The 19,131-nt window shown below is 45.2% G+C and overlaps 1 protein-coding gene across 4 annotated transcripts in view; it reads right to left on the bottom strand.

The window, feature by feature from the left end:
- ST6GAL1 (ST6 beta-galactoside alpha-2,6-sialyltransferase 1) overlaps positions 1-19,131 on the bottom strand; it is a 44,305-nt gene that overhangs the window by 4,602 nt on the left and 20,572 nt on the right. For 3 of the 4 annotated variants that reach the window (XM_017728813.1, XM_017728816.1, XM_017728815.1), the window contains 4 exons: positions 10,658-10,784; positions 8,871-9,534; positions 5,227-5,324; positions 183-284 (listed from right to left, as the gene is read on the bottom strand). In XM_017728813.1, the coding sequence (XP_017584302.1) occupies positions 183-284; positions 5,227-5,324; positions 8,871-9,495 (825 nt within the window). In that variant the 5' untranslated portion in view covers positions 9,496-9,534; positions 10,658-10,784. Of the gene's footprint in view, positions 1-182; positions 285-5,226; positions 5,325-8,870; positions 9,535-10,657; positions 10,785-13,488; positions 13,594-19,131 lie in introns of those variants that run through there. The other variant, XM_017728814.1, reaches the window with a different exon arrangement.

Below are 19,131 nucleotides of genomic sequence, written 5' to 3'. Positions count from 1 at the left end.
TTTCTTAGGAGCACTCATGCATGGGATACTCCTAGAAGTACACATGGATATATCCATAATAACAAAAAAGTAAACAAGAATGGCCTTAGAATGAGTGATTGCCCACATTAGGAGGAAGTGGTTTAACAGAAGCACTTCAAAGCATGTGAATCTGAATTTATTTACAAAAACCTCAGCCTTACCTCATGAATTTCTGCATGATATGGTGCTGGATCCCAGACAATTAAGATTCCAGTGTTATATAGTGGTTCCCTCAGGAACTGCTGCTCTTCAACAGTCACAAGCTTGAATAGCAACAACAAATACAATGTTATGCAGTATGCTGTCAGAATTAGCAGGCAGCCAAACAACAAAACACACCTGAAAACAGCCAGAGCCACCCCACTGCTGGTTACTGAGCACGGCCCACTGTGTGTGGCAAGGACACAGCCCCAGCAATGCCCTTCCAATGCCCAAGCCAGTCCTATCTAGCAGCAAAGGACTTTGTGGAGAGTCACAATAAAAACTGCCTTTATGCTTTACAGGGCTTTCTATCCATCTCCAGTAACACACCAAGGACAGGACCCACAGAGTGACCCAGCCTGGCTGGGGGATCCCATCACTACAACTACCAGAAGCAGGAGGGAACACCAGTTGCTGCCAGCAGTCACCAGGACAGTCCAGGCAGAGCCTAATGAAAACACACTGTTGGCTTTATCAAGAACCTTCATTTAACCCAAAATAAAAAGGCCTGCATGTGGGTGGCTTCTCCTCAGCAACAGGAGCCCTGGCAGCCAGTGCTCAGCCTCCTGTGAGACCATCACTGCAAGAGATGAGAGACTACAGCACCCCCAGCCAATCCTGCCTCATGCCAAGCCCCCCATTGCCTCTATTGAGTGGGGAGGAAGCAGCTCAGGCAGGTTCAGGGTTGAGTCTCCTGAGAGCAGCAGTGAGAAGGAAAGCTTCAAGCAGAGTTGTTCTCTCTATACTCTGGACACAACCACCACTGCTTGGGACACCCAAGGGTAACTCAGGTCTGCAGCAGAAAGAAAACAATCAGAATCAATTAATCTCCTGTCCTCCCCACCCAAAGCCACAACCTGTACAGGCACAGCTTGTAAACACTAATCATAAATCATAATCATAAAAATCAGCTTCCATTTGTCCTGATTTTCCCCCCAGATCTAATTATGAGCTAGCCAATTAGTCCTTGAGCATCCTGGCTGCCTCAGAAGCCGGCTGCCTGCATGGCTGTCCCCATAACCAGAGCACAAGGATGCTGCAGCCAGCCCAGATGGGAATTATTCCAAAGGCAAAAAGAGTTTCCTCACATCTGTTCTTAACTCTATGGGATTAGCCTTGGCCTTGACCACGGGTACTGCCTGGTTTCATTTCCTTACAGCAGCTAAAATATCTAGGCCACTGTTAGCTGGAGTGTGCAATGCTGCAGGTGTGAATATCTGCCTGCAGCCTGTGGACACCAGAGGCAAAGAGGGGCACAGCAGCTGGCACCAACCATCCCTTCAGCTGGGTACGAGTGGGATGGAGCACTGCAAAGGGACAGGGATATGGCAAGGAACACGCACACTTTATTTTCATTTCATTGTTTCTAAAGCCATGTGAGTTGGCAGAATCACACAAACCCCGAGAGAGCTGTGACAGGCACAAAAGCAAAGGGATAAGAAACCAGGAGAGGAGCACCTCCACAGCCACAAGCTGTTTGCTGTGTCCTCCCACACACTGGGGCTGGCTCTTGGTACTACCTGCTAGCTACTAGTCAACCTGTTTGCTGAAGGAATCTGGCCCCCCATTTACCTTTAGTGTCCATTTGTTGTTTAATAGTGACCGATTCTTTCTAAGTAATAAAATTCATTCAAATTGCTACATGACTTACTTGTCTTGCCCAGATTTTTGATCCTAATTAGTTAACTGATCTATTGGTTTCCTGATTTCTTCTTTAGCCAGTTCACTAGGTAGCAAGTATCTTTTTAATACAGCCCCTACCCTGGTAGTATATTTATTGCCCATATCACAATGATTTCCTCCTTTCTGGCTACCAGCAGTCAATGTCCTGTAATCTAAACATGCTCTCCTTTCCCACCACAGCCTTCCTCCATTCCATTGATGTGCTATCTCCTTTCTCTTCCTCCCTGCAGACTGTTAGTGCCAATAACAGCAAAGGCAGCCAAAGCAGAGTGCTCTCTGTGACAGCAAGAAGCCAGCCCAGGAGAACAGGAAACAAGGGCTGGGAGGAACAAGGTACTCTAGTCCTTGGTCAGCTCTGCAGAAAGGAGCTGTGTCCTCCAGAATGTCATTGGCACTCCCCTCACATGTACTTCAGCCCTTATTTTTGCAAGACGTAACTGCCTTCCCAGGGCCAATCAATGCCTTGTGTCAGACTGCAGGAAAACATGCCATTAAAGGCAGCAATACTGATGAACCAGTCAAGGCCTGAGAAAATAAATGAGGCAACATTAAATAAATTCTTTATTTAGAACAACTACCAAGTTTGTGGACCTTCAAGCATAGCCTCAGATCTGGAGATCCCAAATTTCTTGCCTTCCTGTCAGTACCAATCCATTAATCTTTCTCTATGCACAAAGATGTGCAAGATACTCCACTCTACCGTTAAAACCATCCACCCCCACGTATGTCCTAGAGACTGGCCAGCAAATTACAGAAAAATATCTTAAAATAATTATTAAGAAACTTAGGGCCACTGGCCATGCGTGCCAAAGGAATATTACTCAATACAGACTAGCTTTGACAGATCAGATTCAGGAGATCCCAGTCCCTTCACTTTGGCAATAGACTGACAATTGATCAGCAGTAAGAGCCAGAATAAAAGCAGCCAAGCCCCAAACCCATTCGTTTTCCCAGTTAAAACATAAGAAAAGCCAGCCCAGAACAAGAAAAAATTACAGCTTGTCCAGCCAGTACCTGATGCCTGTAAGAGCTCTGGGAAAGGCAAGATAAAGCACATCTCCTGCAGCGCGCTAAAACCAGAATGTGATCAGGCCACACGACTAACAAGAAGGTTTAAATGATATCACCAAGACTAGAACAGCACTGAACCATTCAAAGTGCAAACAAAAACATGTAAGAAAACCAGGCTTCCAATCCAGTGGTCACTGAAGTTAACAGGGACTGCAGCCAGAGCTGTTCAGTTTAGAAACCTCAGATGAGAGACTCCTGCACTACTCACATGGAAAGCATCATTTTCCCTGGTCAGCAGCCAGATCAACGCTGCCTTTTGAGTTAACTTTAGCCTCTAAAAACTGCAACAATATTGTTCTCCCTGTAACTGAAGTTTTCTAAGCTGGTGTCTCCATTCAGAGGGAACATCGCCCATGACTGCAGGCTGATCTGCATGGAGAACAGAAGCACTGTAATGATGTGGCTGTAACTACACTTGGTCCAAAGTATGAGAATCCACATGGAGAGTTACATTACAGCTGTACAACCACACACTTACCCTCCCTCCCTGTGCAGATAATACTGATAGCACATAGGTCATGGACATATTTTCTCTTCATATCACTGTAAGCTTGGCAATGAGCACATCCTCCAGAGAAAATTTGCTTAAGTGATAACACCTATCTGACATCACAAAAATACACAGAGACGGGAAAGATAAAAAAAAAACCCGCAAGATGTCAAACAGGGCACAGAAGTCAGCAGCCAAATCTGTCTGCTCAAACCAGACTGGTTCAGAAAGGACAAACTGTCCCCCTTCTGACTGGGGGTTTAATGCAGAGGAATCGAGATGCAGCAAGCAACAGTAAAGAGCATGGCAGCAAGTGAAGAGAGACCCAAGAGCAGAAAGAGGTAACAACAGCATTCACACAAGAAGCAAGAAAATCCTTTAAAAGACACACAAAATGAACTAAGGAAACTGGTTACATATTAGCCCATTGTCTCTTGCCTTTGAAGAGGATGGTCAAGCTCCTGTTGCTGTTTTGAGAAACTTCACACCTCGTTACACAGAAGCATCCATGCACTCCTCACACAAGGGCAGGTGAGAAAACTCCAGGCCTACAAATCTTAGTTTTGGGGTAAGGAAAAGAAACTGCCTTTTTGGCTGGGGATGACAAAAGATACACTTCAGCCACTCATCTCTCCCTCACTCAATTCCTCAGCCTTCATGCGCCTACAACCTCCTCCTCCTCTTGTGGGGTGAGGAGATGCTTGTACTCAGTACTGCAATGCTGCACCAGGTCTTTTAACCAAATGACTCCTGGCCTGTTTGATATTTTACTGTCCTCCTCCATTCCCTCACCAGCACATACTACTAGGATTTCTTCTTTTCTCTGCATGTCTATACTTGAAGATTTCTCTCCTCAAAATAGGCAAACATGAAGGGTAACAGCTCTAAGGAGGAAAGGTGCAAACACTCTGAGATGTACCTACAAGAGCAAGAGTCTCACTCTGCTGCTGGCCAAGTGGCAGACTAACTCTGCTAATGCACTGTTACACATAGCCCTAACTCTGGAGGGTCTGCTTCACAGCCTACTGATGGCCAAAGGGAATCAGCAAAGGGACACCTTGATACCTATGAAGAGCTCTCAGAGGCAGGGGAGATTTAACTCTGTAAGCAAGGCCTTGCATTAAAGGCACTTTTTGCCATGCTCTGCAATAAGGTCCTGGACCCACCAGAGCACATCCCTCTCCTGGCTGTGCACAGGCTACAGCTTTAAAGGTGGGTCTTTTGCGAGTGTCTTCAGCCATTTAGCAGCCCTGGTTCATGTGTTATCTAGAGTCTGTACCACTGCTGGGCAGTAAAGAAACATTGTTCTTTCTTAAAAGCCAAATAAACTTTTTTCATTCTTCACACCCATCTCTGGGGCAGGCACAGCTCATCTCTTGGTGCACTCCTCCTTGCTGACCTGCATTAGCTGACCTGTGGTGGTGTTCCTGCCTCTCACTCCAAAGGCACAGCAACAGCATAAAGCTGGCCTTCCTGTGCCTCCAAAGAGCCTTTGAGCAAAGACAAAACACAAATTACCCTGTGCCTGCTGTAAATCACAAGCAGGCTACTTCAAGTTTGCAAGCACATGCCAGTGTCACTCCAGTCACCTCAAATTTACCAACGGTTCCCCATTCCAAGGGGAGACATCCCCATCCTACAGCTATGTGGTAGGGACAGGAGAAATCAGATGGACAGCCCTGTTCTTCTCAGCTCCCAGACAGTGCAGCTACACAGCTCTGCCATGCTTGGCCTATTCAGCACAGGTTCCTCAGACTTACCTGGGAATTCACAAGACGAATTGTTGTCTTTTGCCCCACGTCATCTTGAAAGCCCCTGACAGGAGCCCCATTGAATCGCAAGACGGCATCGTGGCTGTCTGAAAGCCAAATAGAGGGAAAACCTGTGAGCCAGCACCTGGATTTGAGTGATACCAGAGACAAGTAACATTATTCACCTGCACTTCTAATGCAACCTGGCTAATGCCTGGGTTTCAACCTAACATCTAGAAGTAGCAAGTCAGACTCTTTGGAGGAAGTTGTGGCTCAAACTTCATGATCAATACAATTTTTAAAATCTACTCTTTAAAACTACAACCCACTGTCAGGTTGGAGAGCACAACCCTAGCATTTTCTCTCCTTCCTTTTTTCAAACACTTTACCAGGAGATAGATCAATACTCAAATAATTTACCACATGGCTGGCTGCAAACTAAAAAACTAGGAAGTAGTAGAAAGCCAGTGTCCTCTCTTCCAGCCTGGAGGTTGACCAGCCCCAGAAACGTACACCAACCACAGTGGAAAGCAAAGCTGACCTCAGCCTGCCAGCATGCCTCCCACAGAAATAAAACCACTGCTGTGCCTTCAACAGACACAGCTTCTTACATGCCTTGGAATTCACTGCATTTTCCTCTGCTGGCATCACCTCTTAAGATAGCACAGCATTCCTCCAGCACCCTCCTCTGCCTTGGCACAGCCAGCCAGGCCACCCTAACGCCCTGGAGTCAGGCTGCTGCTGTGACATGCAGGGCATTTGTGCTTGTCACCCTGACATCCTGGCTTCTCCCTGCCTTGTGGCTGGATTTGGATAAGAAACCTTCCATGTGATCAGAGGGGCTGAGTTAGAGAAGCAGGGACATCTTTCCTGAATTTGCACTGAGGCCACATGATTGCAACTCACAGCTGCAGACAGGGTCTGTGAGAATTGCCAAGTTCCAGGGCAGAAGGACCTGCCTGGTGCAGAACTGGGTCTTTTTGAGGTCATTTTCTTGAAAACAGGGGTGTTCTCACAAGCAATGCTGAAGGATCAGTAATCACTGGCAGCAAAGACTGATTTCTCAGCTATTTTATTCTCCTGGAGAAGTGGGTCTTCTTAAGAGCCCTTCCAAAGCACCATCCAAAACCAAGAAAGGTGATGTTTCTGGAAAAAAGTGTCTCCATGCTGAGAAGTGGCTCTGCAGTTACCACTACAGACCCTTAGCTCCACATCCTACCTTGCACCAATGCAATACAGGGTTATGATTTCCTCATATATAACTTCAGCCAGACACCAAGCATTAATATGCCCCAAGTTTGCACATTAAAAGGGTGTTTAGTGACTGCTCAGGCAGAGTAGCTGGCTTTGTCTCCAGGTGGTTGTGCTACACTTGGTATCTCTCACATCAGATTTTTCAGTGGCAATTTATAACCTTCAGTAATACCAAGAGCCCAGTAAAAGGTTGTTTACAACCCTGTGCTGCTCTGCCAGCCTCCCTTAGTTTCACTAATTGCCCATTTGATATCTTAACATGATTACACAGAACAAATAGTTCAGGGAATAATAACTCAGCAATCCATTGTGCTCATCTACACAAATACTTCATTTTAAGCTTGTAAGATTTAGTTCCTTTTCAACAACTTCCTCCAACAAAACCATGACATTTCCTACATGAAAATACATCAGGCCAAAAGTGGGACAAAATTTACAGAAATACACTGAATGCTCTTGAATCCTTTAATATTCACCCTGCCCAGCTCAAGGCTGCAAGTGTCCAAACTCTACAGAAGCATCAGCAGAGTTAACTGCTTGAACAGAAAGGTGAAAGTTTGTGACCCAGGCATGAGGAACACAGGGTAGGGACACCAGCAGCCTCGGGCACACTACACAGTGACCTCACCAGCATCCACCCCTTGTGATCTGGAACAAACCAGTGCTTCAGTGTGGGGACAGGCTCAGAGAGCGGCTGTGGGAGCAATGAAAGGGCTTTGACTGTCCGACGTACGTTCAGCTGTGCCGGAGCCAAAGCACAGCCCATTACACTTGGCTGCTCCCATACCCAATCCAGCGCTGCATGGACTGCATTCCAATGCTCCAGAACATCACCTCCCACTCTTGTGAGGGTCTCCTTCCAGAGGAACAAGCACTGCTGTCAGTAATGCTGGAGCCTAACACAGACAGAGCACAAGCCAGCTGTGCTGGGGAGGTTGTTCAACAGAAGGTCACTTCTGTGCAAACCTTTAGCTCTGAACTTCAAGAGGCACCCAAACAAGCTGAGATAGGTACTTGAAGGAAAAGTCAGAACTGGCTTCCCAAGTCTTGACCTAGCTCTCCTCAAACACTCCTAAGAAGCAGAAACAATTACATCAACCAACTCCCACCTGCAATTTGTACCAGTAGGGAATGCTGTTCTTCATTGCATATTTCATAGCACTTTAACACACTTGCAACTGCTCAACCTCACTCTAGCTCCTGCTCGCCTGCCGTGTGGACACAGAGGAGTTTGGGGGAGAACTTCTGAGCAAGTACCAGACCTAAACACTGTCTCCCATGAGGGACTATGATTCTGAAGGCTTTGCAGAAGTTTTCCATGAATGATGCATTGAAATCCATCCATCTACCTGTTTCAGAAGATGAAGGCTACCTGCAGCTTAGTGCAGGCCAAAGGGACCTGATCCAACAGACAACTTATGAACACACCAAAGCTTGTGAACAATTTCCACATGAGAGAAAACTCCCAGACTTTAAAACTTCTTCAGTGAAGCTACAGTTCAGCAAAGCATGAACCTTAACTGAGGTCCAAACACCAAATAATGAAGCAAGCTGAGGGAGCTGCAGGCTCCGGAGAATTTTCTGCCTGAGCTGAAGACTGAAGAGCTGGTTTCCCCAGCATGCTCTTTTTGTAAAGACACAAAACGCTCTGGCATCAAAATATGCTTCTTTATAATCCACAGTAAAAGACCAAAGCTTTGGCATTTATTAATTAATGCATTAACCTCCAGTAAATACGGTCAGAGGAGACTGCAAAGCATCATCAAACTTTGTCCAAAAAGATAAAGCTCTGTAAAGTTTTTTGATGGTCTTCTGGGCCACTCAAATTTGGCCAACTGCCTTATGGCTCAGAATGAAGCAGTGCTACTTTTGGAAAGCCTTGAGCAAGAATTACAGAATCACTGAGGCTGGAAGGGACCTCTGAAGACTGTCTGTGTCCAGCCCTCTCTCAACACACACTGCTCAGGGCTATGTCCAGGGAGTTTTTTTCCCCTTTATCATTTTCTTTTATTTCTGCTCTGAGAAAGTCTTCCTGTATGAAAATTTTTTTGACTATGCAATGAGCACTACACAACCCACCCCAAACCCTCTCAACAAACAAACACTTGAGGAACCAAGATTGCTCTCTGGTATCGAGTATTTGTGCGACCCTCTAGTAATGCCAATAGGATCATGAAAATCGAAAGGACTAGCTAGAATAGAGCTACCTATTACTCCCATCTCCAGCTAGACTGAAGTATTTACTGACTTTAGAAGTTTAAGGATAACATTTTAACTAATTTTAAACACCTTTTGACCACAAGAGACTTATAAGTAAGAGCATGACAGCAGGTTACTTCTATTCAGCCCAAGTTATAAAACAATGATATTTGACCTCATGCTAACAGAAAGATACCAACCTATCTCTTGTCCCAAGCGAGATGATTTCAGAGACCCTGCTGAGGACACGACAGCACAGCGACCCAGGTGTCCCACTGTTTCACTGAGGCTTTTCCCTGGCAGGTATTGATGCCATTCAGAGGTACCAAAAGGACCATCTGACCTCTGTATCATGGTCACATTGACCCTGTCACGCAGCTGGCAGAGCAACTTCTCTGGGCTGAGCTTAGCACTCCTCTTCCCGTTGTAAGTTACATTGTACTTGTTCATGGCCAGGTAGTTTTTCCTGACCTTCTGCAGCCTGGGTATGAGATTTCTGGATGAGCTGTCCTTATCCCATACCTTCACAAAGGCTGCTTTCTTGGACTTTTCAGCTGTTACAGCAGTGCTGTCTTTTACTTTGTTGGGGGCACCAAGCCACATTCTGGATATCTGCCCCAGTTCACTGGCTGCTTCATGGAAAAGGCCTTGTGATTTAACCGGGTTCCATTTCTCTGAACTCCTGTGCCCCTGCAAATCATCATTCCTGGTCTTCAAAGGATCATAGTAGCTTCTTCTTGTTTCTCTCCACAGGCAAACTGTCAGTGCTACCAGTATCACCACAAGAACACACATTAACTTTTTCAACACGTTGATGTGAACCATAGTGTACGGTGCATCCAGATGGGACACTGGAAGCTGGCCCTGGGAAAAGGAAACAGCTCAGTCAGGGCTGCAGGCACAGGCGTGTGCACAGGTAAAGTCATGGCGATCTGTGTGTGGGCAGCAGGAGGGGAGAGAGATGACAAAGGGGCAATTGTAAAATTTCAGGCTGTTTAAAGATCTCATTTCAAAGTCCACCACCTCAAACACCAAACAGGAAGACCTGAGCTGGCTATCAGCCATCACATGCTATGTAATGGTGATCTGAGGCCACTGCCACTGAAACCTTTTTTCTATTCCCTTGCACAAGTGACAGCCGAATTTAATACTGCCAGTATCATACCAGCAAGCAGGGTAAGTCTCCACTTCCCTTCATCTCCCATCCCTGACAGTAAATACCCAAATCCCAACAAATGCATTTCCAGAAATGTGTTTTTACTTGACCATAGGCTTTAACGCTAATGAAGCACATAGTCAAGCACAGAACTGGAAAGGGAAAAAAAAAAAAAAAGCTCTGAGTTCATGAGCACCAGGAACTTCACCATCCTGGTACTTTGGTGACTCTTCAGGGAACTGCTGCAAGTCTGCAGTAGGCTGAGTGCACTCCCAACAGCAAACCTCACTGAACAGCTACTGGAAGCCAATTAAGCCCCAGTAAGGTCTGAGGCATGTTTGGGCTCATAAATGCACTTGGATGAACATTACCCCAGGCAAGTTACCCCTAGAGAAAGCAAAGCCAGACCCTGTTGTACAAGCACTGCCTTTCCTCATTTGCACTGCCTCACACTAGCAGATACCTCCAGCTCCCATCATGTCATAAAAGGGGGAATCCAATAGGAGGACTGCTCAAAAAGCAGCTCAAACTAGGCTTATTTGGAGGGGCTGGTGCACAAAACATACACTGATGCATAAACACCTCACAAGCAGCACACAGGATTGCAGAAGACAGGACAGCATTTGCTCACTTCCCTACATGGCTGCTCCAGATGTGTCCAAAAGCATGGGAACAATATGGAGACTCCAGGTGTCCTCAGGATACAAACACATGCAGATCACTGCCATTCCCACAGAGGTACAAGCTGCAACTTCCTCACTGAGGAACCTGCTGAAAGCATATAGTGCTATGCTGGGCTGCCGAGAGATTACTGAGCTACCAACACACTACCTGTGGATAAAGCAGCAGCTCTCCAACTCAAGTCATTCTTGGCTGTTGGCAGATTTCTTCAGAGGGCTTAAGCAGGATATTCCAAAACACAACAGTTCTGTGATGTGCTGAAGAGCTCAAGAAACACCTGCAAAAAAAAGGAGGAAAAAAAGAAATCCTATTAAGGAAAAACCTCAGAGTTCTAGGGATGAGCAATTGTTCCCTCAGATAAACCCTGTGGTCCCAAAAAAGATGTTACCAAGGCCTGAAAGGACAGCAGCAAACACATGAACACCACATGAGCATTTTAAACACTTAAATTCCCATTCGAAATCGGCATCTTCCTTCTTTGTCTGAGATCTGCTCTCAGCTAGAGCAGGAACCAACTCACAGGCTGCCCGCTCTATGGTCCCACCGGAGTGACCAGATCCACTCAAGCACTGGATATACCCATAACACACTGAAGGAAATAATCTGATGCTGCTGCTTAACACAATGAACAGAGGAAAAGAAAGAAAAAGCTAACTTTTCCTAGGGAAATATCTTACTGCCCATTCTTGAGTAATTCATGCACTCTTGCAGAGAAGACTCCCTGCTTTTTTGGAACAAGACCCATGGAAAGTTGCTTTATAAAACATATCTTAATCCATAAGTCTTCACAAAAGAGATAAATGTGTTTTAGACTTTACAGTTTCACTCTACCAAGGAAATGCAGCAAGAGAAAGGGAGATTTGACAGTATTATCTGAGAAATCAAGAAAGTAGCTTGCTTTTACAGGAAGTCTGAGTCAATACAATGCCACATGAGCTAAATTACAAATGCTATCCTTTACAGGACTAAATACTAAATTATTAAAGCATCCTAACGCTGAAAACTTATATTTTAACTTTATTAAGGAACAATATTATTTTTTCACAGAGCACTCCACGATGAAAAAGCCAACATTGCTCTACCTCCAGTTCTTAAACAACAACAACAAAAAGATCCAAGAAACACAAGTGATTCCAGCTTTTATTGGAATTACTTCCCCTGTCCTGACAGACAGTATAGCTTTTCATTTCCTTAAGTACAAATGTGCTAGAAGGGCACACTGAAGTCTTTTTGAACCAGGACAGGTACAGCAGTCTGGAGAGGGGGGGCACCAGGAGGGGATGCAGGACGCCCCTGTGCTCTGTCCTGTGAGGAGTAAGCCCAAGGTTCTCCACACTGTTTATGGTTCCTCTCCTGCTGCGGTCTCTGCCAGACTCTCACTGCTGCCTCCTGCCATCCCCTCCGCAGCTGGGGACCCCGTAGGGACAACTCACTCGGGGCCTGCCTGGTGCCGTGGAGAACAGAAAGCACCACGTGAAAGCAGCTGACTGCAAAGCCATTTGCTGATGGGGAAAGCACCGCTGAGTCAGCCTCCGTGCTGTCAGGGCTCTGCTGAGCCACACACAGACAGCAACGCTTTCCAAATCGAGAGCAACACCAAAACAGAGCTGTCCAGTGTCAGCTTAGTACAAAACTCTGAGACACGCTTCGTGCAGCCCCCAGCCTGACCTTATTCACACTGTATCCCTTTGTAAGGGGCAAAGATCTGGCTTCCAGAAAACTCAACTAAGACCTTCCGTGCAGGGAGGACAGAGCCTCAAGTCTGTCTGGAGGTGCTCAGCAGCCTACCACCCTGCAGAGCAGAGCTCTTTGCTCCAGGCCCTGCACAACTCTGCTCTGCTTTTGACTTCAAAAAAGTCTTCTGAGGGGTTCCCAGGTGGAGGTGATGGCAGGCACATCTCAGTAACCATCAGCTTTTGCTTCTCACACTTGAATCATATAGAAAGGTGGCAGGTTCATTACAGTGAAACAACTTTACAGCTCTCTGCAAGTTCCTGCTGGGACACTCCTCCTGGTGCTGCACAGCACAGGATGCCTAGCAAGTCACAACACCTCCTCTCCTTTCCAGGCCACTCAAAGGCACCTGGAAAACTTGCACAAATTATCCCCAACTTTGACTGTACATGCCACTGCAGTGTGAACAGTTATTTTGCTTTGATTTGTGAGCTGGCAAAGTAGACTCTGCAAGCATGTTTTAGCAGAGCCACAACACTTCAAGAAACCTTCTGTTCCCCATGGATTCTTTGCAATTCAGCTTAATTATTACTACTACTTCACATGATAGGATTTTATTTTCTCTGCACAAGCAGTGCCTAAGATGGCGTCCCTCTCAAGCATTCTGCCACCAAACCTCTTTTGTGGCAAAGGAAAGCATCTGCTCTTCCTGGCAAAGTATCATAGCCTACAAGTGGCCGCTTGTGTGTACTTCTGTCTGGCAGTGGTCAGTACAAATGTACTTTTCCAAAGATGATGGAAGCTTGCCACCTACACAAAACACAAGGTACCAGCTAGGAGTATGAAGAAAGAAAAGACCAAAAAAAAAAAAATCCCCCAAACCTAGAAAAATACTTAAACAAACAGCTGTTTCCTTGAAACCCAGAACCTGACACAGCTGTAGGGTCGAGCACTGGCTGGCAGGCTAAGCCCACACAGCAAGTCCTCTGAGGGTAAATTAATCCTGTGCAGAGAACAAGTGAGGGATGTGATATCTTCAAGGCAGTCAGGGAACTACATTCTGTCCACACACCCTTATACTTAACCTTTATTGTCCAATTCTCTTGCTGGTCTCAGGTCTAACCAGCAAAGTACACAACAGTGTGAAAAGTCCTGCTGTGTCTGGCATTCCACAGGCTGCTGTCTGTCCAGGGAGCTGCAGCCAGCAACGCCACGACACAGAACACCCAGCAATCCCAATTTCCACATCCCACAGCAGATTAACCCTAAAAATGCTACCAAGTGTCCTCATCTCAAACAGCCCTTACCTGTCTCCTATAGTGTCTGACAGCCGGTACACAGACAAACCACACGAGTATGGACAAAGGTATGAACGGTTCTTCCAGGAAATGCAAACAGCTTTGCAAAAGTTGTGTCATCAGCTGTACCAATGCCAATCCTCTGCCCATGTTTGATTGGTTCTTGAAACCACTCACATTACCCTAACAGCCCAAGGCAATGAACTCTACAATTGCACACAGTGCACAGACAACCCGTCCTCTCTGTGCTTTTTCAGGCTCTGTCCCACTTGTTCCAACTCCTCCTTGCACAGCAGCTTTTCCATACTTCAGATGCTCTCGGTCAACTTCCCCAGCACCGTCAGCAGGGCGTGACATCCCTCAAGGCAGGCACAGCGGCCACCCCCGCTGAACACGCTCACGCCACATGGTCCAGCAGCAACACAATAGTGGGGCTGATTTGTACTCCTTATGAAACTTCCTCCCTTTATTTCCCTTCCTGACCACTTCTGAGCCCTGATCTCTACACAGTCTGCAATGACTTCAGGTTATTTTGCAAGCAGCACTGACTCACCGAGAGCTGACCCTAGTGCAGGGCAGGAATAAATACATCTGAAAGAGCTGTATCTTACCTCTGCTAGCAGAGGATTCCTTTGTCCCTGTGCTGCCCAGCCACCCAGAATCACCAGAACCCTCTGCAGCTGCTCGGTGTTTCCCCTGGTCCCAGCAGCCACTCTGGAGATAAAGCCAGCCAAGCTCAGAACTCAGCCCTTCTCTCCTCTGCAGATCCGTTACCACTATTCAAGAGTGGGGATCCCAGAAAATCCCTGAGGGACTTCTGTGATGTTGTGAAACCTGACCGCTTGCTTTCCAACCTACTAGGCAGCCACCAATCCACAACAGGAACAGTCTCATCCCATGACATCTTATAGTGGCTTTTTCTGAGGCTACTGGTGAGCAATCTCACCAAAACCTTGAAAATTCAAAGTCTCCCTCTCTCCATGTTCACAAACTTCTGAAAGTGAGAGAAGAGGAAATACGCAGATAGATTTGAAATGTGACCCTTCTTCATTAGTTCTTACATATTCTACAGGTGTTAGTTACTTTTATTATGTTTACTGGTCTGAAGAAATGGACCCGACTAGAGTCCCTCTGAAACATAACCATGCCAAACAACACCTCTAATTTAACTTAAATGATGATTTGAGAAATATAACCCCTGGGGAGGGGCATATGCAGGAATCACATCCACCTGGTCTACCATGCCTCTCCTTGGTACTGCCATTCATACATTAGCATCATTCAGCTGCAGTTTTCTTCTCTCTGATGGATGCACAAAAGCTTTTTACTTTAGCAAGTTGTTCCTCAATTTTTTTTTTTTAGATAATGTGATAACTATTTCATATTTAAACTCAGAGCATTTACATTTCTTTCCAGATTTCCTTCATTTATGCATTTCCATCTGCACCCACAATTATGCCATGCCTGCCCACAAAGTAGGAAAGCTTTGTTCCCAGCTTTGCTGGTGTATTTTTGTATGTTTTTATGCTGCCCTATATGAACATTTTATACTTAACTACACCTTTCTGTTCTTTTTTTTTGTACATTCTCAATGTACAAAACCCTTTCCTCCACCCAGCACCCTCTGCAAACCATCTGTGAAAAGAGCAGTGGTAGGTACCAGATGCTGAATGAGTTCCGATATAAGTGTGTGGAAAAGAGGAAAGACATGAAAGTGTAGGGCAGGAATTTTTCTGTTCAAAATAACATACTCAAGGAAACCTAAGAAGAGAAAAAATTTGGATTCAAAAAGTAACCTCAAAACCATATCTGCTCTTAAAATTCCCTATTCCTGTCCTGAGGAAAAAAGTAGATATCAAGACCCTCAACAGTATTAAACAAACTATGCTCATGCCATTTTGCAAATGAAGAAGCTCCACTTTCCACATGCTTGATACACCAAATGAAAGGTGATAAAACGTTTTCCAAGCTAAAGGTCTGTCCATCTGGAGCCAAGTTTCAGATCTCTCTGATACCTTATTTAGCCCAGCCTGTTACTTCAACTGTGTGTATCATGATTTTGTAAATATATAAGCAGGGAAGGCTTGCTTCTAGCAATTCTTGGTTTCCTTCCAAAATATCACTGTGTGTGAAAATAAAACATCTGTTGAGCCATACATTTAGGCATTTCCAATGCCACCAAACAGAACATAACAGAAAGGGGAGAATGAGGAAACTTTACATAGAGATTTGAGGGGAAAAAAAGCATTTTACATGAGAAACATGGTTAAATTTCAGGTGACACATTAGGGAGCTACACAGATCCCTTGCAATGAAATAGATCATTCCATTAGTCCTGCCTCCATTAAAAATCTCTGCATGTGCCTGTGAAAATATGCTGCTGTCACAGCTGAAAAAAAATCTTCCCAGGAGAACAGGAGAGGCAGATTCTGGGGGGAGGCACAGGGGAAAGCTTAAGCATGTGTTTCATTTTGGTTTTACATGTCAACAAACACTGGGATTTAATATAAGTCAGAAGCCTTCATTTCTGGCTGTGTCAGGCCTTTATTCCTGCTCTTTTCTACGTGCCATACTGGTTTTGGAGGGTGGCTCTGCCTAGCAGCACTCTGCCTCCCCCTCTGCCCTCATTAAAAGGCAGCAGCTTTGCTTTCACTCCCCACACAGGCTTTGCCAGGCACCTGCAGAACCACAGTCACCACCAGCCACTGAGAACCAAGGAGAGAGGTGACCTGCACTGCTGTGGCTTCCCACCCACAGCTGCTGCCATCCCAGCAGGATGCCACCACAGCTCTGGCCCTGGACCAGCCCACATCAGGCACAGTCTTAAGTGAAGTGAATGTTTGGAGCTGCTGGAGCTCAGCTCTAATAAAGCACCTGACATTAACAAGTATGACATATGGGATGACAAACCCACTCCACTTGTGCTATGATCAGATGACAGTAATCTTGATGTTTATGGGGGAATCCACTGAAACCATTCTTAATACATACTGCTGTGCTCTAAATAAGTATTTGAACCCTTCTTTTAATAATTCCTAATGGGTATTTTGTATGGACCTAGTACCTTAACCATGGTGTACATGTATTTGAGTTTTACCATGTAAGTATTCTAAATAACAATAATATTACTATTTATAAGTTAAAACTGCTTTCTGAGTCACAGGATATCAGATTTATCAGTGCTTCATCTAACTAGAAGTTTACATTTTAGTCTTGCTAAAGAGGGTGCTTTTAGTGTCTCATAACATGGACTCCAATTATGAAATACACTGAGCTAATTAATGAGTGAATGCAGTGGACCATGCTTAGCATCCTGTTTGGTGGGTTACTTGCCCAGAGGGATAGCATGTTTATGAACTCCAGAACAGGATCAAGCCCTCAGCTGGTGGGAGCAGCACTTCTCCCTTACTAAATGCCACCTTCTACCCCACAGACAGACACCTGCTGAATATTCCTTGTAAACAGCACTGGACAGGAAAGAGACCCCGTCTGCGTGGGGTGTCTGCGTGCCCCAGGCCAGCCCTGTGCTCTTGCCGCACACTCCCACTTGGATGCAGTCAGCCAGATAGCCACCATGGCAGCTCCCAGTGGAGCTCAACACAGAAGCCATTTCCCAATGGGCACATGTCCATGGGAGTCTTGCTCAGCAAGATACCTGGAGACCCCTCTTGGTAAAAAACCTTTTCCATTTCTAAAACTGCCAGTTTCACATTCAGTTGGAGAAAGACGTACATGCATGAACAGTAGCAATTCCCAAAAATGCTGCTGCTTCTCCTGTATCCACAGCCCCAGTGTCAGGGCTTTACAAGTGAGGCTTTCATCATCAGTCAGCTTTATCACAGCCATTCCCACATGGAAGCCAGCAGTAAAAATCCCCCAACCCTGCCCTACTTTAAAGACCAGGATGCAATCGCTCACTTATGACTACTTTACATGGAACATTACACCTTTAAATCATTCCTCCCCAAGCATATGTTTCTCTACAATGTTCATCCTTCAAAATGAAAGGGGAAAGCTTCTTTATTTTAAATTAACAGCATGTGGCAGGTCAACGCTTTAACGCCTCTGCAAATATCACTGCACACCGGGACATGTAATTGATGTTCCATGGCCCCAGGACAATAAAACTCCCTGTGTGCCAGCTGCAGAGACACTACCCTTCAGGATACTATGCCTGACACCAGCCCTTTGCAGGTGAGGACAACGTTCTTGTGTCTCAAGGACAATGCAGTAACTCCTCACAACTTGCGCAAAGAAGAATCTAATTCAATTTAGCCTAAGACCTCATCTTTCACTAAGTGAAATAAACTTGCACTAGTCTGGATCTACCATTGCTGGTTTTCAGTCCAATAGCACTACCAAGATTTATTTTTCTCTACATATCCAGAGTTCATCCCTGTTGAGGATGGCAGGGCTGGCACTCAACAGCAGTGTTCTACCACACCAGCTTCACTGGAAGAAAGGAGTAAAGTGTCAGTTCTGGCCATTGACTTCAGAAAGTCCTACTCAAACTACTCTATGTTAAGCAAAACACATCCTGCATTACATTTAAAATAAATTGGTTTTCACTAAGAAGTTCATATTTTATAATGCAAAGACATATACAGCTGTGAAGACTGTTTATCAAAAAGCATCAGGTGCTGAAAAAAAAGGCAGGTCCTGTTGGCAATTAAGAGAGCACTAGAAAGGACACCCACTAGAACCCAAAGCAAATAATTAACATGTAACAAGCAGTTCAATTATTTATCCAGTATAAATCAAAGTAGTTCCTTCCTATGCAAGGAATTTTAGGCATGGAGTACAAATGGAAACTTCAAAATTAGCATTAACTATTTTGTCTCTGATAGAAAAAGAGGCAGAGAAAAAAAAGAAGTGTTATGACAATCAGATGTTTTTCCACTATTCAAAACCACTTGGTTTTGGTCTCCATAGCCACAGCAATAGGAAAGCTTAATTGATACCACTTCTGCCATGCATCACCATTTCTACTGGTTAAACTGAGAGTGAAACGACCAGAGGAAAGCCAGGGATAACTCAACACAAGCTGGTGAGAAAGGCCAGGTCCAAGCTCAGTGTCAGGCTGCAGCAGAGCAGCCAAGGCAGCAGATACACAGGAATCAATATACCCCAAGATCCTGGATATTGCTCACTGTTGAAGCAGTGGCCAGGTTCTCAAAAGTCAGAATATCTGCAGTAGCAGATGCCAAGTATGTTTTGCCAAGGGGTGTCAGCAATTCACATCCTCACACAGTGAGCTCTTGAGGTGCCTGAACTTCAGTAATAATAGCAAATGATGCCCTGTTTTTCAAACACATTCATCTGGGAACACTATCCCCTTGTATTGGCATTTCAAATACATCTACTGTCAATAAGCCCACAAAAATAGTTTTAGGGAAGCGACCTTGCCTAAATACAATTCAGTTTTATAAATCATAGGCAATATAAATGTAATGCACAAATCCAGGTGCCTAGACATATTCAAAGACATTTAAAGAGCTTAAGACACACCTCCACCCTCAAAGTTTTGCACACGTATTTAGAACAGAAAACATTAATGCAACTTTCCTGAGAAAGTCTGCATTTGAAACCTCCTTGCTATTTTCTTCCCTCAGCATCCATCCAAATGTTTTGGAAAGGGAAGCAGGTTCAGCA

Source organism: Corvus brachyrhynchos, unplaced genomic scaffold (genome assembly GCF_000691975.1).
Source record: "Corvus brachyrhynchos isolate BGI_N302 unplaced genomic scaffold, ASM69197v1 scaffold223, whole genome shotgun sequence".
In the NCBI taxonomy this organism is placed as follows: Eukaryota; Metazoa; Chordata; class Aves; order Passeriformes; family Corvidae; genus Corvus; species Corvus brachyrhynchos.
This window is presented reverse-complemented; position numbering and strand designations above follow the sequence as displayed.